The sequence below is a fragment of the Episyrphus balteatus genome, chromosome 3 (genome assembly GCF_945859705.1).
Source record: "Episyrphus balteatus chromosome 3, idEpiBalt1.1, whole genome shotgun sequence".
NCBI classification, from domain to species: Eukaryota; Metazoa; Arthropoda; class Insecta; order Diptera; family Syrphidae; genus Episyrphus; species Episyrphus balteatus.
Window position 1 is genome coordinate 100254241 of NC_079136.1, and position 22237 is coordinate 100276477.

The window sequence follows — 22237 nt, forward strand, 5'->3', positions numbered from 1 at the left end:
CAAAACCTTGCGAAAATAAATATGTATTTATGGGTGTATGTGTGTTAATGTGTGACATATAAAAATTTCATTTTCTTTCATATTTCAATCCTTAAAATGTATATAGTAGATAACTATTTCGTTCCGAAAAAAAAGTCAAAATGTACAACTTAAACTCGTTCAACACCACACACACGTTTTCTATCGAACGCTTTTATGTCATTGAATCCACTCTAGCATAAGGAATAGTGACATTAGACACACATCCGGGTAATTTTTATTTTCGATTTGTGGAAAAATCTATAATGCTGGAGACCGAATGGACATGGACTTTCTTGGAAGAAATCAGAGTTGTTATAATATTTTTTATGGATAATCCCACAAATCGTTCAATTAGGTTTTAAACACAATGAATTTTATTTAAAATCAAAGCCAAAGAAAAATCCGTTTCTAATACGGGCTAAGCCACATGACTCAAATAATTGACTATTTGAACAGCAGACATTCAAGGTGATAAGGTACAACCTTTCAATTGTTTGGCGTTCAAGGACTTCTTTCTATCCCAGTGCATTAATTCCCAAAAAGGTCCAGTTTATAAATACCAATGAATAGCAATAGAAAAAGTTTTTTTTTCAAAATTGATTGTACCTTTTGATATCCCGGAGAACAATTTCAATTGTAAGCAATTGTTCATGTGTGATTGTCTGGCACTTACAATAACATCACTGTCGACAACCCCTAAGGAAGGACAAACCTATTTTCCTCGTATAGAATTGCTCCTCCATGAATTGGTCTCATAGTGTCACTGGCTGTTGTTGGCGTGTATTTTAAAAAGCAAAAAAAAAGAAGAAAATCAATCACAAAGCGATTATGAAGATGCAAGTTCAGAAGTCCAATGATAGTGGTCTAGGTCTGGCGATGACAACGATGCATTCATTCGCTCGTCCGGTCTGTTCGTTAGAATTGCCATCGACAAAGTCAATTATTGTCAATGCCGATGAGGCATTAACGACTCAAATGGAAAGACATTTCACTCCCCCGCCTCTGGATCAAGAAGAATATTTTCCTTGTCCAGAGACGACCATGACATCCATGTTTTTTTGAATCGAACCATCCAGCCAGATGGGAACAAAAATAAATATGGCCTCGTTCGATATGTGTGACACAATTGAAAATTGTATATGAACTCGACGAGGACGCCAGAAGGAGGCCAACAAGGAATCTAATGAACCAAGAACCATCCGTTGCGGACAGACGTCTGAGAATTTTCCAAATGAAAAAGAGAAGAGAAATTGAAAAAAAAAACTATCGTGCGTGTTTATGTCTCGGACATTCACAGAAGACCATCGTCAGCATCGTTGTATTTGAAGTTTGAAATGGTTATGTGATGTCGTGTGAAAGGCTTAAATATGCTTAAAAGTCAAAACACTCATCTCTCAAGTCCCTACTATCTATCTGGTTTGAAGAGTCTGGCACGTTTTGTGTAAAATATGTGTAGAATGGCCATTTCTACCAACCATAAAGAAAGGGATAAAATATATTAAAAGTTTGATTGCAATGTACAGAATATAAAGTGCTCAAAAGGGTTGAATGTACTTACTTATGCTGTCAAATCATATGGTTTTGGATTGCGAATCGATATTATGTATGTAACTTATCCTACATAGTTTGTATATCAGTCAAGTATATCAATTGTCAGAATAGTAGGTATGTATCAAAAAGGTATTTCATTTAGTCAATACTTTTGAAATTCTAACAAAATTGTACATATCTACTTTGACTAGTTTCTTGCGACTTTGTCAACAGTAAAAACCCTTTAAGAATGTTTAAGCTTAAATGGAAAAGGTCCGGTTTTTGGAGTACTACACAGTAGGAACAGATCTTTCGGAGCTGCAAAATTGGTTTTATATCCTGGTTTACTTTTTGCGATCTAGGAAGTTTAAATGACCGCCCTTTATCGCAATGAACTTATAGGGGATACGTCAATAATTCCAATTATCAATTCAGAGAGATACATGTTCATTGTACATTATATATGTATATATTTTTTAGTAACTAAAGCTCAAAAAATGGCAATATTAGGGAACCCGGCCGAACAGCTCTGATTTTGATGATATTTTTTTTCAACGAAGGTAATTAAAAATACATTAAAGTTTATAGATTAAAAATTGCTGCTGTTGTGTTTTGATTTTTTAAATTTAATTGAAGATTTTTGTGACCAAAAAACAAAATTTTGCTTAAATTTCATAAATTAATTGATGCCAAAAGATTGTTTAGGCAATTAAAGGAAAGCAACTACTTCAAATATAAAGGTTGTGTTTTAATTATAATAATCGAAGTTGGAAATTTTTACATTTAATCTTGTTTGCTATTTTTTTAATATTGTATGTAGGTGTTGCAGCTGTGTTCAAAATATTTTTTTTGTGTTTGAAGTCAGTTTGTGAGAAAATTGCATTTATCGCTTAAACGATGGAATATTGTCTTTTACTCCCATATATATTTTTTCCTTAAATAACCTAGAAAATTTGTTGGTATCATTTATTTTATGAAATCTAAGAAAATCAAAAGGTTTTGTTCAAAAAAATTTAATTTAAATTTTAAAAAACAATACGGCAACATCGGCAATTTTTAACCTATAAACTTTAAAGTATTTTTAATTACCGACGTTTGAAAAAAAAGATCATCAAAATGAGACCTGTTCGGGCGGGTTCCCTAATAATTTGCTTTAGTTACTCCACTATTTTTATTCATTTTATTTTAAACTTTTTTATGTAAGAAGCAAAGAAAAAAAAATTACGTTTAAAATTGTATTTCAAAAAATATAAAAGGTGTATATAAATACACTTATCATTACGTTATTAATATGCAAAATGCTGCTGAGAAAAATAATATAAATTAAAGATTCAATACTCTCAGAGCTTAAAGTGAACAACCAGTCTTTAACATTTTTAGTGAAATATGAAAAACGAAGCGTTTCTCTAATATATCATATTTGGAGCTATGAATAAAAATGTGAAAAATGTGTTCTGTGTGCAAAAGGAACATTAACGATGCTCCTATTATTTATACGAAGGTTGTAAGTTTGGAAATTCCTGCTTTGTTTGAAAAAGTCCCTACTATCTATCTGGTTTGAAGAGTCTGGCACGTTTTGTGTAAAATATGTGTAGAATGGCCATTTCTACCAACCATAAAGAAAGGGATAAAATATATTAAAAGTTTGATTGCAATGTACAGAATATAAAGTGCTCAAAAGGGTTGAATGTACTTACTTATGCTGTCAAATCATATGGTTTTGGATTGCGAATCGATATTATGTATGTAACTTATCCTACATAGTTTGTATATCAGTCAAGTATATCAATTGTCAGAATAGTAGGTATGTATCAAAAAGGTATTTCATTTAGTCAATACTTTTGAAATTCTAACAAAATTGTACATATCTACTTTGACTAGTTTCTTGCGACTTTGTCAACAGTAAAAACCCTTTAAGAATGTTTAAGCTTAAATGGAAAAGGTCCGGTTTTTGGAGTACTACACAGTAGGAACAGATCTTTCGGAGCTGCAAAATTGGTTTTATATCCTGGTTTACTTTTTGCGATCTAGGAAGTTTAAATGACCGCCCTTTATCGCAATGAACTTATAGGGGATACGTCAATAATTCCAATTATCAATTCAGAGAGATACATGTTCATTGTACATTATATATGTATATATTTTTTAGTAACTAAAGCTCAAAAAATGGCAATATTAGGGAACCCGGCCGAACAGCTCTGATTTTGATGATATTTTTTTTCAACGAAGGTAATTAAAAATACATTAAAGTTTATAGATTAAAAATTGCTGCTGTTGTGTTTTGATTTTTTAAATTTAATTGAAGATTTTTGTGACCAAAAAACAAAATTTTGCTTAAATTTCATAAATTAATTGATGCCAAAAGATTGTTTAGGCAATTAAAGGAAAGCAACTACTTCAAATATAAAGGTTGTGTTTTAATTATAATAATCGAAGTTGGAAATTTTTACATTTAATCTTGTTTGCTATTTTTTTAATATTGTATGTAGGTGTTGCAGCTGTGTTCAAAATATTTTTTTTGTGTTTGAAGTCAGTTTGTGAGAAAATTGCATTTATCGCTTAAACGATGGAATATTGTCTTTTACTCCCATATATATTTTTTCCTTAAATAACCTAGAAAATTTGTTGGTATCATTTATTTTATGAAATCTAAGAAAATCAAAAGGTTTTGTTCAAAAAAATTTAATTTAAATTTTAAAAAACAATACGGCAACATCGGCAATTTTTAACCTATAAACTTTAAAGTATTTTTAATTACCGACGTTTGAAAAAAAAGATCATCAAAATGAGACCTGTTCGGGTGGGTTCCCTAATAATTTGCTTTAGTTACTCCACTATTTTTATTCATTTTATTTTAAACTTTTTTATGTAAGAAGCAAAGAAAAAAAAATTACGTTTAAAATTGTATTTCAAAAAATATAAAAGGTGTATATAAATACACTTATCATTACGTTATTAATATGCAAAATGCTGCTGAGAAAAATAATATAAATTAAAGATTCAATACTCTCAGAGCTTAAAGTGAACAACCAGTCTTTAACATTTTTAGTGAAATATGAAAAACGAAGCGTTTCTCTAATATATCATATTTGGAGCTATGAATAAAAATGTGAAAAATGTGTTCTGTGTGCAAAAGGAACATTAACGATGCTCCTATTATTTATACGAAGGTTGTAAGTTTGGAAATTCCTGCTTTGTTTGAAAAACTCTCTTAAAACTTTATAAACATATAAATGCCTCATTGGTCAAATTTGCTCTTCTTTAAATAAAGGCCATCTATCATAAAATCTGTTTTTATTTCGAATAAATCGTATTAAATGTTTCTGCGCTAATAATAAAGGTCTAAAAGTATTAACATACGAATCTCCCCAGCTTGTAATGCCGTATTGCAGTTTTGACTGTGCAAGACCATATTAAATTACCGTTGAAACTTTTAACTTTTTTTTATATTTTTCCATATATTTTTTTAACAAAAAAATATACACAATTAATTCAAAGAAAAACTTTATGCTTTTCTACATATTTCCAAATCCATTTAGCTTATCGCAACCAGCAGCTAGCAATTTTACGGTTTACTATTGCTATTGATTAACACAATTACTTTAATGAACCAGATAGTTCCTACTTTGATGAGTTAAAAATAAGTTTTAAATACTATAAAATAAACGGAAATAAATTCAACATTGTTCTGCTAACTTTCGGTAAATACCTAATAAAATACTATTATTCCTAGGATTTGTATATTCTTCTTCGAAGAATGAAAGAAAGTGCTGAAGTTTTACAGTTATTAAACTTTATCAAAAGTGGTTTCAAAAGCGTTACTTCATGGCATAACATAATTCCTTTCCCTATTTTCTGTTTCCATGTAAAAATTTCACCTTTGGTATTCATAAAATGCACAAAATAGGAATACATCATACATATAGTTATGGTTTATATTTTCTCTTTACATCTTAAATTCATCCATGTTGTAGAATATACAACATACCTATTCCCTACATCCAAAATTTATTCCTCTTCACCCAAATATTAAGCCAATTTCATTGAGAATTTTCATTTCTGTTTTTGCAATGCATTTTATAAATGAGATGCTGGTGGTGGTAATTGCTTGACTGATTTAAACCATGAATAAATATTTTTCTTTTTTTTTGTTTTGTTTGAAAGATTTTCCAATTCCATATTTTCATTGAATATACAAATAAATCCTAGTAGGTGTATTAATTTATGAATATGGACTTAGCAATCCAATTTTTGGTTTTCAATGGGAGTACAATTTTGTGTGTATAAAATATACATTTTTGTATAAAAATTTATTTGAAAATATGCAATATTTCAGAGGTAAAATAGATACGTGAAGATTTATTTGGCTTTAGTGTTGCGTGCCGAACAAAAAATTAAACAAAACTGAGTTAAAGTTCTTTAAATTTTTGTATCATTTTTCTTAAATTTTGTATCTCCTAGTGTTTTGATTTTATTATTTTTATTTTATAATAACTAAGATTACTTGAGCTAAGTGTATAGGACTTTGTGGAATTGTAAACAAAATTATCAAGCTATTAAAATGTTAATAAAAAGTACGTACATAGATTCTTATTTCCACAAGCAAAAGGATTTGATTGCATTTAACAAAAACTTCATGAACTTAAATTTCTATTAATCGAACATTTAATTTAGATGTGGGCATTTCAAAGGTAACTGATGGCTTTCAAAGAACAAAACCAAAACAATAATTATGTCATTGACAAGGTACACAAATATCAATTTAGATAGTCCTTCTTGTAGCTACTAAAGGATCCTGGGTTGACATACTATTTAGCCCCTAATTTTGCATTATTTATATGACAAAATAGCACTCAACTCGAACTCTTAATATTCCAATCATTTCATGTTCATGTTTTGGAAATATAAAATTTGAATAATCATATTTTCAGTGTATGCAGGTGTCTACACTCTACATACATGTGTGCCTAAATGTATATCATCCTATGATGATTTGACGGTAAAAGCTATCCCACATACCTACTTAAAAATTCTTCCTTCATCAGAAACACACTTTTCAGCAGTCCAGGTCCTTCATTTCTAAATAGCCTAAAATAAACATATTTTAAATTCTCTATAAAAAAATAAAGAGCAGGAAAAACTGAAAACACATGTGAATATAGATATTTATATATAATATCATGTTAAGTGTTTAAAACTTATGCAAATCAGACAGAGTTTTTGCCATCTCTGCCTAAAAATACTCACATACACACACATATCACTAAAATCCAATTAATTTGCATTCCTCTCGATAAACCTGATAAAATCCTTCAATCATTACCATTTGGTTATAGAGATTTGTTTTTATATGAAAATGTTCAATTTGAGGATTTTATTTCAATAGAAGAGCCAGGTACCTATATATAGGTACACAGATATTTGAAAGGAAAATGTCACTAAAATTCACCCAATTGAAGAGTTCCTATGAAAATCAGAAAATGTTGGGGTCAACAATGAATACGCCCGTACTTAATTTCATACAGGTAGGTACCCCAGTGAGAACCACCTACCTGTAGGTTATAATATTCAGATACCTTTTGCATTGAGTCCATTTGATTTTGAGTCAAGAACCATTTTGTGGTTTTGACAAGTGAACTCTCTACACACAAATATGAATGGCAATAGAATTGGGTCCTTTTATTCCAAATTTGTGTAGTGGTTTTATTTTTTTTTTTTTTATTTTTATTTTTATGCGTGAAAATACCAAATGATGTTTGCAAACGTGTTAGTGTCAAGTAGAAATAAAATAAATTGTTTTTATTTATTGGGCTTTTACGTGGTATTTAGTGAATTGACATTGATAAATCAAATTAGGTTTTAATATCAGATTTCAATTGCGATGCATCGATAGGGATTGTTGAGGAGATGTTAAACAGAAAATGACATGCCTAAATTAATGTTTTTGATAGTGAAATTATTTGCTAGTTTTTTTTTCGAAAAGTATTGATGGAATTCTGAAAATTGGTAATGTTTGTTTTCCAATTTTCACTATATTATTGAAGCTAGATTGTTTAAGTGAGAAAAATACACGCTGATATACCGAAAAAAAAAACAATATCAATTTAACATTTTTTAAATATCAAATTAACATTTTTTAAATATAAGCCAAAAATGCTCTATAAAATGTGTTTTATGATATTTAAAACGTTAAAACAATATTTTTATTATCAGGATGATATTTAAATGTCACATTTTGGAATTTTTTTTTGATATTTTATTATCGTTTTTTCATATCAATTTCTCATTCCAAATTATTGAAAAATATTAAATAAAAAATTCTTAATGTGTACTAATTTAAAGGCGCTTTGTGTTTTTTTTTAAGTAAAATGTATGATTTACTGAGAAAATTTGATCGGCAATAAGATTTTACTTCACATAGTTTGGGAGAAAATAACAAAACAATTATATCACTTATAATAGAAAAAATAATATCATCACTATTTTGTAAAGAATATTCACTTTCAATAATGTTTTGAAAAAAGAAAGAAAATACTTAAAATAATAATAATAATAAAAAAGAAAAAGAAAGAAATAAGTTTCATTATAATAAACTAAAACGCAAAATCTAGTCAACAGTGATATTTTAATTGAATCGTTTATTTTCAAAATATGATAAGTCCACTTTTTTTCAAAATTCGTTTTTTTAACTGAATATGTTTTTGGGGGATAACCACACCTGCCTTCAAAATATGAAGCATCTACTCAGTCTATATTCGATTTTACAGCTAAGCGAAAAAAAATTTTATTGTCAAAACATGATAAAAGTCCCGGACTTATCATCTTTTGAAAATAAACAGCAACTTTTTTATGAGTAATTGACTACTCAATGTGTAGTACACATAAAGAAGCTGACTATTGACTCAAAATCTTAAGTTGAAAGCGTCTTTCAAGTAAAATAACTACTCGAAACATTATATTCTATTGCCAAATGCAATTGTTTGAAAGACTGCGGCTTTAAAAAAAAAGTATATTCATTTTAAAACTAATTTCACATTCGTTTATTTTCAAAGTATGATAAGTCCAAAATCGTTTTTATTTTTTATCTTTTGAACTATCGGTCCAAAAAGTAAATACCAAACGATATTCTGTAGCTAGGTAAAAGTTCTACAAAATATATTTTTTATACATTTAGCTATACTTAACAAAAGAAAATAGAACGTTTTTTTTTTCTCCTGAAAAATTTGAAATCGTGGACTTATCATGTTTTGAAAATAAATTATTCAATTGTCAAAGTGAAATTTTCACTATCCACTTAAACTTAAAAAAATATCATAATGATATTTTAATAGTCAAAGTGAAATTTTCACTATCTACCTAAAATTAAAAAATGTGAAAATGATATGATAAAATATCAAAATTGATATTTTAATTGTTGGACGACTTTTGTCACTGAAAAATGTTAATTTGATAGCTGTTTTTCAATTTTTTTTTTCGGTGTAGATTGAGATCTGAAAATCACTCTATGGGAGGACATGCACTGAGGGAAAAAATAAATTGAAGTTGAGACGTCGTTGTTTCAAAGATGGACTACTTTGTTTTATGTGACTTTAAGATACGAAACCATCAAAAATTAACCTTTTTTTCACGTTGATTTTAAAATGTCCATCTTCAACGCAAAATCATTCCTAATAATAGTTAAATCAATATGGTTTTCATTGATTTTACGTTGTTTTATGGTGGCTTTTCCCTCAGTGTGGACCGCACTTAAGCTATCTTAAGCGAATCAAGTAAAAAATTAATGTACACAACCCCTTTCAATCTTTTAAATACATGATAAGACCTTTACTTTTACATCTATTGAGCATTGAAAAATTATATGCAACAAAATTGCTTTTGGTCAACTGGTTTGGAAATATCCTTTTAAAGGTCTGAGAATAAAATCAATAGCTCTCAAATTGTTTAGGGTATAATAAAAATCTGAAACTCTCAGGATTATTTGAGGCGTTCAGAATAATAATGGAAGAGTTCGAGAAACAAATATTATAAGGAAAGCTAAAAAAAATGTTTTACAGATCAATTATTTAAGAAACAAACAAATACTTAATTTATTAGGCCTTAAAACATCCAGCCTAACCTACAAAAACGTGAACTTGACCCACTTTTATTCTGAACGCACCTCATTTCTTAGTACAATAACATAATAAGGGAATAAGAATGATAGATTCAATATAATACATATATTAAAGTTATCTTTTTTGAATTTAATTCAGAAACGGCCCAGTAGTTCTAGTTCTTTAAAAATAGGTAAGTACACTTACTTTAATAGATTTACTAAAGTGTTCGGCCACCATATAGTTTCTTGATATTATTTGTCTGTACGTGACGTACCTTTATTTTATTTTTAATATCTTAGTGAAGTACGCTGGGGTTTAGAATTTTTGGTCCCGAGATGGATTCTGTTTTCGAAAAAAAAAAAAATCTTCCTACCTACTGCAAACTAGACAATCTGATTATCTTTTCATAATAACTTTGCAGATTTATCAGTACGTGACGGTAATATCAACCATTCCATCCATACATCCACATAAGTAAGAAATGTTTGTTTTATTTTAAAATGTCAAAGTCAACAACCCAAAGGGTTTCACAATGACTAGCCCTCATACTTCATGTTCAATATATGACTTAGGTCCTATCTATCAACTTTTGTTAGATATTTGAAGAATATCCTTTTCGATGAACAATTTATAAATCGACTGAAAGACAATCACCTATCACAGCAATATTGTTACAAAAACACAATCATAAATCAATTACAGCTTTATACCCTTTATTCACACACACTAAAACACAATGTGTCATATGTCACAGTTGCGTCAAACGAAGAAAATATTCTATCAAACAAAAGCACTCTTCCAATATTGCTCATATTGCTTTGCAAAATTGATGGATACAATGACAATCAAACGACAATACTTTACTCGGCGTTTTGTTCGTTTATTTCGTCATCTCTCTCTTTTTTTTTTTGAAAAAAAAAAAAAATTATGATTAATAATTTCACTTTCACGCAATCTTGTCATCAATTGCCAAACAACACAACAGACCATTTGACTCTTTCTCCCGCACACACAACACACATATACAAAACATTGAAACACAAAACGTCAAACCTTTGTGTTCCGGAAACATATCCCTCCATAAATTATATCCTCTACGTGTTCAGTACCGACACATAAAACCCTCCTTGAAAAAAAAACAAACAAAATAAAAAAAAAATTTCCTTTCAAGGACCGACACGTATATCTATAGAAAGAGAAGACAACACTAAACAAAAACAACAAAAAATATAGAACGTTTTTCTTCTTATCCTTAATACTACAATAAAATATTTAAACCTAACTCCTGGGAGATACGAGAGTATATAGAAACAAAAACCAAACCGAGCATCTTCTACCTTTCCAATCCATCTGCCGCCGCGCCGCTACTGCCATCGCATCGTTGTTATTGCCGCGCCCGCATACATTATTTAATGTTGGAGGAACGTAAAGAGATTATACGACCATACCGACAGACTGTGAGTCTAAAAGGATACCTACTCTACAAGCTATAGTACCTACTACAACCTGCCTTGCTTGTTCGTTCGGTTGGAAATATCCTTCCGTAGTACAAAAAGTAGGCATCCGTGTGAAAGTCAGCCAGAGAACGAGAAGCTAAGGATGCCGCTGTGATGTGAGAGTACCACTTTAAATTTATCGAGAGGAAAATCGAAACAAATATTTTATATATTTTTTTTTTATTTTATTTTATATTTCTTATACAAAATTCATCACCCTGTGCATACGGTGACCATACTTCTGAAGGTTTCATCTTAAATGCCTTAAGTACCTTTATACACAATTAAAAAAATTGTACGATTTGCTTTTTATAGTTCAAGGGTGCGCATAGTTAAAGTAGTTTAAATATTTACCTATGAACATAAACAGTAGAACTCAAATAATTTGGTGTTTTTTTTTTTTAATTGGAAAATGAAACTGAATATTTTTCCTTCTCATTAAAAACTCATTATACAGACGTAATCGAAATTTGGAATCAGTTAAGGTGGTTGAACATCAAAATTAGGATCTCTGCTTCTCATGTAAATTGGCTATTAATTTTAGAATGGTGTTTTGCTATCAGTTTTATGGGACACTTATTACAAGTTGATTTTCATCTAAACTTTTACTTTAACTTTTCTACTTGTTGTGGAAATACATAAGTTCTTTAAGTTCGTAAGTTACAAAATTAAATTAAATAAATTGAGAAACTTTTGAGTACGTCGACGACCCACGTAATGTTACTTAAGGCTTTAAAATAAAATTGGAATTCAAATAAGTCAAGTGTGATTTAAAAAACATTTCCAATGCTCAAAAATTTTTTTGGTAATTCATAATAACAGTCCAGTCAAGTTGTATTCAGGCAGATATAAAAGAAGAAAGTTCTAGAGTAATCAGTTTTAGTGGGTATTTTTATTTGTGTTCCTGTTGAAATCGTAAGTTGCCCAGCAAAATTTCTCACGGATATTTGAAAAATTACACAGCCACACAAAAAAAAAGAAGTTCTGACCTGGAGGTGCGACAATGGTAATCATATGTTTTTTGGGTCGTTAAAATCGAATACGAAGTTCATTTCCCCCCATCATTTGCACTTGAAACTAGTACTTTTTTTAATGAAAAAAAAAAATACTCTGAAAAAAGAAATTTGCTTGTAATTCAAAAAGTTCTTTTTTAAATAAAGTTTTGCGCTGATTTTATTGATTTTTTTTTAAATTCTTTTAAATTATCTTTCATTTTATAATACACAAACGGTTATTGTAAAAAAATATCACATTTCAAATAATATGCCAATGACAAGAAAAAAAAATGTCAGACTTTTACGGTAATTCCTTATGTTTGGCGTAAAAAATCTTATTGAACAATTTCCAAAAACATAAAGTCAGCCACCAAAAACCATAAGGAACACTTTCACACTTTTTAACACAGTTTTTGGGAACACCCTGTATCTAAAACATTTTTTATTTTAAACGGCTCTAACGATTTTCAAAAATAATTTTCTAAAAATTCTTCTTCACAAATACACTTTAATGGAAAATTTACAGCCTAATTTCTCTATTCAATAATTTTCAATTATTTTTAATATATTTCGAGTTTCATAAAAGATATGACTATTGCGAAAAAGTTATTTTAAATTGGATGGTCATAGGGTTCACGTGACTGTAATATTTATATTATTTCTTGTTTATATGAGTTTTTGGAAAAAAAAATTGAAAATTTCTAAAACTACTTTTTTGTCGGTAAGAATAAGGTTGAAACAAGTTAATATCACGATCACGCGCAGATAGTCACTAATGAGAACTGTCAGATGAAAGAAAAAAAGATGGCTTCCTAAGTTTTTGACAGCTTCCCTATTGAAATTTGTGTTGTTTGTCTTGGAAATTGCTGTTGCTCTTGACTTTGTGACAAACCAAACGTCATAATCTTATGACGCGATCTTACAAATTTTGCGCAGATGCGCCGAAGAGAACGAAAATGACAACGCTAATGATATTGTTCTGCCTTCTAATACCATGGGTTGATGCAATTTAAAAAATGTAAAAGAGAAACAAAAAACAGATGGTCACCCTTCCTATACATTTTCCCATCTCACCCCTTCTGCCTTTTTGACTACAAAAAAAATCAAAAAAAAAAACATGGCATAGAACTGTTGATTTGCAAAGTTTGAAAAATTATAAAATCGTTGAGTCATAAATACAAAGTCACAAAAAAAAGTCAATTCAATGATTTTTTTTGTGACTTTTCTGTGTCGATTTGATCGACAAGATGCCAAACAAATCGTTTTAGCTTCACAATTTCATTGAGCTGCCTTAAGTGTGCAACCATTTCCATAAGAATTCGATGACGATGAAGGATAATGGTGATAGAAAGGGGGAAAGGGGTTGACTTAGAACGCGTATGGTACTGATGGAATGCGATCAAAGAACAATTTATAGGCACTGGTGGAAGCCACTTAAGAGAATACGCCTTTAATAAAAAAATAAAAAAACGAAAAAAATTCTTTTCCGATTGTAAAATGGTAATGATTCCTTTACCATTCTAACCTACTAACCGAAAACGAAAACCCTTTGCCAAGAACCAAACCAAAGCCAAGTGGATTGATGAATTTTAAGAGGTTAGGGAGCGCTTTTCTCTTTTTTTTTATTTTTTCATTCTGCAGGAAAACATTTCACTGTGTTTATTTACTTATCTGAAGGAAATTACACCAACAACAGAGATCTACAGAAGTAATAGCAAAAGCATCAGAAGTGGCAGATAAAGCCAAGAGGATGCTACCTTTCACTTCTTTGAGTAAAAAAAAAAAAATATATATAAGTTAAGCATCCCTGAGAAATAAATTTATTTCGAAGGCAAAAAAAAAAAATGAATAAAGTTTTATATAAGGGCTTCTGTGATGTTTTCAACAATTTCTGCCTCTTCTAGCAAAAACTTACTTTTATTTATCAAATGAGAGCAAAGAAAAAAAAAATCAACAACCGATAGGGTTGTATATATAAATCGATATTTTGTTCTTTTCTGATGGCTGAGTTAGAGCAACATCGTTTGGCCGCCCACTTTAAAGCATTTTAATGTCTTATTTCAGTAAAGAAGAATATTTCTTCTATATCTTCTTCTGCTCCTTCTTCATCCATTTTATTTTTATTGCGTACTTTAGGTAGTCTTTTGGCGATGAGCAACGATGAGCAATCTCTGGATACTACGGATAGGAGTTCATGCTTATACGTCATTAGAAACATTTAATTTCAACTGAAAACCAGCGTTTGACGTAGATTAAGTCAGTAGTAAAGAAGAGATAGTTTATAGTCACCGTTAAATTCCAAATCACATTGCAATGTTATGGTAGATTAAGTTTCTTCTTTATGGGCATAAAAGTTGACCATCGCGCACATATAAAAAGAGGCTGTGCTGTAAATATTTTCACTTTGAAAATGTTAAAAGCCTTGAACGTTATACGGGAGGTAAAATTACTTAGGGTTAGCTGAATTCCACAAATTAAGTGAAGTAAAAGCATAAGCATCTAAATAAAAGATTTAGAGAACCTTACCATTTTAAAAACGCACTGTTTTACATTTTGTCTATCCATCAAATTCTCTGACGCATACTAATTCTAAGAAGATTTTCTCTGAAGATTTTGAGGTATAAACCGTATAAATTCCTGAAACATGAAAAAGACTTCAATACATATATTTTATGAGTTAGGTATTGTTTGCCTATGTATGCTTTCAATACCTAAAGGTTGATTTAAAGGTCGATAAAAAGATTGTTTATAGTAATTTATTTCGATATGTTGACCAAGACATCCCTTAAAACTGTCCGCTATCTAGGTAAGCAGTGGGAACACCTAGATAGCTTCAATCACTTAGTTCTAACACTACACTTTATAGTTCTGTTGAAAATGTTCTTTCAGTGATAAGGAATGTGGATTTTTTGCCTAATTAAAAAAAAATTCCTGGTCCCTTTTCTTGACCGCTATAACCAGACTTTTACTCTGGTTCAAGTCTGTTTAAATTTTGAAATATGTACAAGACTTTTGATAGCTTTTCTACACAATTAAAAAAGTTGAGATTTCTCATAACCGAGTCTTTGTTTATTCTTCTAGTTTTCTAGCTCTGGGTACCCGAAAAATTCTTGACATAAATTGCAGTACGATAAAATTTCTTGAAAATTTAATTATCTGCATAACTTTGAAGGTAAAGAAAAAACTTACAAGAGATCTCTTTGGCAAAAAGAGATATTCTACTGCAATGTTCTCAATTATAGGTTCAGAAACTTTAACTAGAGCCAGTTTATCCGAATAGGTTTTAAACGCTGCTGTGCAAGCTTTTGCATCTGTCCTCCCCTTGTCGACCAATTGCACTCAGGTCTACTCTTTTAAAGTTCATGGAAACGCTGATTAATTATAAGCTAAGGAAATATCTTGAAGAACAGAAGCTTATTAATGATTGACAGTAATGCTTTCGTATAGCAAATGGGCCACTGGTGATCTGATGCTTTATATCTCACCGAATACCTAGTGGAACAAATCTTTACATCGTTTGAAATATAGAGTTTGGCATCAAGCTCTTTTATTTAAATGCATGTATTCAGTATCGATAATTCTCTTATTTCAAAGCGTTTAGAAAAGGGTCTTTTGGGTAGATTCAAGTCTTAAATCCACAAAATAAACGCTGCTGTGTCTCAAGGTTCCGCTCTGTTTCCAACTCTTTTCCTTGTTTTATCAATATTGTTTGCTCTTTAGAGCACGCAAATTGCAACATATAAAAAGTCAATTCTCTTTATATACATTGAGCAATGGAAATCGTGTTTTTGATGTTTGATCTGATGCCAAAAGCGGGAAGCGACGAAAGAAAAATACTCAAAGATGATACTTTAAATAATGTTAATGTTACCAAAGGAAATGTTAAAGTCGTCGTACGTCAGCTTCTGAGTCTTTCAATAAAAAGGCCTAAAGGGCTATTAGTCAAAATAAAAACGCCATCTTATTCCAATTGACTGTAAAAGAATTATTAAAATATTTTCTTCGTCTGGTGTAAGTGCTACTAAGAAATGAGAAGTCATATTCTATTCTATTCTATTCGCACTTAGCTAATAATTTTGTGCAAACGAGTCTTGCAACTGAATTACGTCAGGACTAAAAAAATAAAGCGAAACAGACTAACCTACTTCCTGTAGTGTAGAGACTTTACCATAGAAGTATAAGTGATATATCTTTTAAGCCTTCTATACTCAGCATTTGCTGGTATAATGTTCTGACCTATTAAAAATAATAATTATTATTATCAAAAAGAAAATTAAAGCGAAAAATTACATTTTCGTTAAGTACATGTGAATAAAAACATCACAAAACAGCACTCTATTTAAAACTAAGCACATTTATTTTAAGTCTATTAAAAATTGCAAAAAAAAAAATAATAATAATAAATGCATTGAAGAACATCATAAAAGCAAGGAGCAAAAAACTGTTTAGCACACAACAACAGCCTGTGTTCTTCTCTAAGACATAAAATAATTCCAACTTAACTATGATGTACTGTGAAGGTCGTAAATCGTTTTTAATTTAACACATAAAATGAGAAACATTAAGAAATATAGAAGAACAAGAAGAAGAAGAATTAAAATTAAAATTAAAAACACATTCTTAGAAAAATAAAAGAAGATAAAATGAAGTCTATACTCTTTCTCTCTATACCTTTAGGTTAAGAGAATGAGACCATCAGCAACATCAACACCCGAAGACGCCCGCCCGCCGCCACTACCGCCATGGCTATATCAACAAGAACCGAACTGAACCAACAAAAGGATTTCGTAGTGGAAAAGTACAAACCATAATGGTGCAAAAGTTTTCTCCCAGCAATTTAACTTTGAGCGATAGAAAAACGAAAAACGAAAAAGCAAGCACTGCAAATCCTGGTACAACCCCCCAAACGAGGGATGTTGTAAATTATAACTTTCACAGAGTGCTCCCCCGCATCTATATTGCTCCCGAAGGAAAAAACAAGAAAAAAATCACATAATCATTCTACGAAGAAAGCACAAACCATGAAAAGGAGTCGACGAATCTTTACCGACATACGGTGGCGCTATTTCCTTAATTTGATTCTATTTTATTATTATTTTTTTTTCTGCTACAAAATCCTATAGAGTGTGTGTTGCTCTGGGCTATCCTTTTTTTTTTTTGTTTGGATGGAAGAAGGCTTAAATATTTATCAAGGAAAAAAAAGACAAGAGACGATTTAAATTCAAAGAAAGTTCAGGAAATGATAATGGAAATTATATACTGGACATTATAGAACGGAAGGGCCCACCGCACATGCATGAAAAAGTTTTCCTCACATCCAAAGGACCTAATTTCCTTCGGATGTAAACTAATAATGATTAGTTTTCAGACGTCCACGGTGTATGTGTGTGTGTGTGTGAGCGTGTCCGGTTTTTTTTTTTTGAAAATCTTATAATCATGTTGTTGTTTCATTTTACTTTGTCCTTGTTTTTGTTTTCAAAATGTCACTTTTGTTTGAGAATGAAAATTCGATTAGGCGCTTAATTTCCGACAAGGTTGTTGTAAATTTTTTTACACACGCACAGGGATGGAGCGTCGATATGGGCGAACTTGTTAATTGATAAGTTGTTACACAAAATGGAAGTTTTTTTTAGTACATGAAATTTTATAATTATAATACAGTGTAAACTTACAATACTTCTTCAGGAATCATAACTACATAGCTTCAAGTTTTGAAAAATTTGCTGAAACATTAGCTCTGAAAATTTGTTTCGTTCAATTTGTATGTCTGTTCGTGACGTTTCTTTGTTTAAGTTTAAATTTTTAAATAAATTAAGTAAGACGTTAAGTTTTCCTTGTTCGTCAACTTAAATGATTAACTTCAAATGAGACGTTCTGAAAATATTAAAAGCAATGTATCAGTACGAATTGGCGGAATGCATTAAATGAATTAATATAATGTATAAAAGCAATTCAAATATTTCAAAGAAAGTTTAAACAGAAGTCACGACTTAAAAGTCGATTTGTAGTAACATTATATCTGGTCATGATTATTTTTTATTGGGTTTAATTATATAGTGCTATATTAATACAAAATAAAATTTTTTAAATTACAATTAGTTTTCCGTTTCATATTTTACTTGGAATTATTTATGACAAGTATTGATTTCGTAAAAGCAAAACCTTAGGGGAAAATTGTACGCAAAATGATTTTCTTCAATCTATACATCTTTACGACATGTGACATAAAGGCTGATTTAGATGGCACAGCTGATTTAAAATACAAGTGAGAGCAAAAATGATTGATATTTTTGGAAATGCTTTAATTTGATGTACCTGGTTAACACAAAAAACAGTTTAACAGTACATAAAAACAGCATTTTTAAGTTAAAGTTAACTCACAAAAATTGTGAATAAACTTGATTAAACTTTCATCCCATATTAAAATATAAAATAACAATTTTATAGGTCATTCATTACCTACTATTTTATTCTTCCAAAAAATCTATTTCGCTTGTTTTATAGCTGCGTTCCTTTGGAAATATGTATCTACTTTTTAGTACTTAAAACTACTTTGAACTACTTTTGCTATACTGAAAAAGTAGTTCAAAGCAGCTTTAAGTACTAAAAAGTAGATAAATATTTCCAAAGGAACACAGCTTATATTGACATTAAGAAAAAATCAAAATGTCAATTATCTGTTATTTTTCCGATTGACACTCATTTACCATTTCGAATCTCTTTTCACTTAAAAGTTGATAATAATAATTGATATAATGATGAAACCTCTCCTATTGAAGAAATTACTAGGACGTTTTCTTCTCCATTTTGTGAACTTTTAAAAGGGGTGAATATTTAATCGCCTAGCTTTTACTTTCAAGTTTATTCCCTCCGCTGCTGATGTGCACAGGCACACAGCTTGACAACAGACATTGCCTTTGTTTCATGAGTTCGAATTTCCATATCCAATTTATTTTAAGGCAACTTTTTTTGAAAAAAAAAGTTAATGATACCTCTGCCTTTGACGTGGTCTTATTGATGCAGAGTATCATTTTTTGACATTTTAATTAAAGTTTTTTTTATTGTTAGTAGATTAATTTAATAAATTTATATTTATCTGTTTTACTTTTTATTTTATTTTTCATTGAAGTTTTGAAAGATTAACGCATTACAATGAGTATAATGTTAGTAATTAATTAGGAAAAAAATTAAAAACTTAGTCGTATGAACTTGCTTTTATAGTATAATCTTATAAGAAAAACTTAAATGAATTTTTAAATTTCTAAGAAATTAATTTATAAATCAACACTTTCAAACAAAATAAAAATAGCAATTTTTAATCGATTTTACCTCGAGTGAGAAATGATCGCTTCTATTTGGAAATACACACACATTTCGGTTTCGATAAAGGCGTTTTTTACTCGCCCAGCGAACAAACCGATTGAAAGCGATTGAAATGAGAGATTTCCAGCGATTTCGAACGGTTTTTGAAGTTTGAAACAAATAGACATATTTTAACAGAAGTAAATTTGTATCTACTATCAACTGGTATTCAATTGGATTTAGTGTATGTTTCTTTTGTGACTGAGTATGCTAGTGACGTATTTTTTTTTTTACTTTTTTTGTTTGAAACTCGTTCCTTAAAAACTAAAATGTTTTTATATTATAAAACCATCAAATTCGAGCGAGTTCGCTTGAGAAGTCACTTGAAATCCTTCACACCCACGAGTTAAAATTATTTTCATCGAAACCGTAGCCTTAAAGTTATTATATTAAATATTTTGCTTTTCTTCTATAAATATGGAACCCGCTTTTTATTTCGCACCACATTCTAGTAATTTAAAATTTTCTGACTCATGTAATTTTAAATTTTCTGACTCAAGTTCCAACTTTGTTTGTATGTATTCTTTTGCATGTTAAATGTTTTTTTTTTTTAATATTTTTAAATCATTTAATAATATTTTGAACAATAATAAACAAACATTTTTTTTATTTTAATTTAGTTGGAACAAGGCCTATCAGTAATACAACACAGTCGGATGGATCCAGTTCTTCCTCACAATCAACAGATTCTGGATATGTTGCACTGATTGTGATTGCTTCTTTACTTGCCGCCAGTCTTGTTATAGGAGCGGTAAGTTCAATTTTTACTTTACAATAAATATATGTATACTATAATTTTAGAACCGTCACAAAAAAGAATTCGTTTTATTTAAAGTCCATTAACATAAAAATTATCATAACATTTTTTTCTTTTGCAGCTCCTCTATGTTGGATACCGCCACTGTAGTAGAAGAGCGGTAACTTCAATGAACTTTGAAAATCCAGTGTACAGAAAAACCACCGAAGATCAATTCAGCTTAGAGAAAAACATGCCAGCACGAATGTTCCCTAATACAGTGGACGAAGAGGTAAGCACATATATCGCAAGTGATTTTAACTACGTAAAATTCTAGAAAATGTCCATAAAATTGTAGAAACAAATTTTAAAAACATTTTTTTTTTTCAACATAACAAACAATAAAAAAACAAAACTCCACTAGTCTAATTAGTATGTAGATAACCAAATAAAAAATCCTTTATGTAAAAAATAATTTTTAAAACCCAATTTAGATTCGTGGATAAAAAAAAGTATTATTTTTTAAAACCTTTTCTAGCTGCACTGTTCACAGAGAAGACTATTTGCGCAGTATTAAGAAAATTGAAAAAGAAAAAAAGAAACAATATGTTTCTTTTAAATATAAAAAAAAGAAAACTATTAATAAAACAAAATGCATTTTTACAAAGAATACCAATTACATAATCTTAAGATAGGGGTTTTTTGCCTAACTTAAAAAAAAAAACAAAAAATAAATTTTAACCGTAACATTTTTCGCAAAACCGTTTGAGGAAATTATATTGTTTTGCAATAAAAATAAAAAAAAAGTTTTATTAAGATTAACAAAAAAAATATGCCAAAAATTTAACGTCAACAATATAAAAATAAGTTTTTATGATTTGATGTATTTATCGCACTTTATTATTTATGATATTCCTTTTTAATTTTTTGTTTTTTTTTTTTTATTTTGATAATATTTTGCTGCAATAACATGAATTCCATTTTATACACTTATTTGCTAAAAAAAAAAACATGGAGAAATTCTATAGTAGCTTCATTTTTTTGTAAATTATTTATTTTCACGCTGCGAGATTTGTGTATTAACATATTAATTGCAATATAAAAATATTAAATGCAGTAATTTGAAAAAAATGTGGTGAGTATATTGATGTTGTGGTAGTTTTCATTTTATCAGCTATTGTATGACACACATTTTACCGGAATTCATACACCACTTAACAATTTAAAAATATTAAGTTTAAGAACAAAAACATACATATTTTAATATTTCGAATTTTCCGTATAGGTACTCTTATTTTTACTTACCACACCGAAAAAAAAATTTGATAATAATAGCTATCAAATTAACATTTTTCAGTGACAAAAGTCGTCCAACAATTAAAATATCAATTTTGATATTTTATCATATCATTTTGACATTTTTTAATTTCTGGTGGAATAGTGAAAATTTCACTTTGACAATTAAAATATCATTTTGACATTTTTTTAAGTTTAAGTGGATAGTGAAAATTTCACTTTGACAATTAAAATATCAATGTTGACTAGATTTTACGTTTTAGTTTATTATAATGAAACCTATTTCTTTCCTTTTCATTTTTATTATTTTTATTATTTTAAGAATTTTCTTTCTTTTTTCAAAACATTACTCAAAGGGAATATTCTTTACAAAATAATGGTGATATTATTTTTTCTATTATAGGTGATATAATTGTTTTGTTATTTTCTCCCAAACTATGAGAAGTAAAATCTTAGTGCCGATCAAATTTTCTCAGTAAATCATACATTTTACTTCGAAAAAACACAAAGCGCCTTTAAATTAGTACACATTAAGAATTTTTTTTATTTAATATTTTTCAATAATTTGGAATGAGAAATTGATATGAAAAAATGATAGTAAAATATCAAAAAAAATTTCCAAAATGTGACATTTAAATATCATCCTGATAATAAAAATGTTGTTTTAACATTTTAAATATCATAAAACACATTTTATAGAGCATT

At 29.3% G+C, this 22237-nt stretch overlaps 1 protein-coding gene across 8 annotated transcripts in view; it reads left to right on the forward strand.

Annotated features, from left to right (window-relative positions):
- Positions 1–22237, forward strand: part of LOC129915339 (very low-density lipoprotein receptor-like) — a 174366-nt gene that overhangs the window by 146483 nt on the left and 5646 nt on the right. For 7 of the 8 annotated variants that reach the window (XM_055994833.1, XM_055994826.1, XM_055994830.1 and 4 more), the window contains 2 exons: positions 20121–20251; positions 20379–20528. In XM_055994833.1, the coding sequence (XP_055850808.1) occupies positions 20121–20251; positions 20379–20528 (281 nt within the window). Of the gene's footprint in view, positions 1–20120; positions 20252–20378; positions 20529–20774; positions 20911–22237 lie in introns of those variants that run through there. The other variant, XM_055994827.1, reaches the window with a different exon arrangement.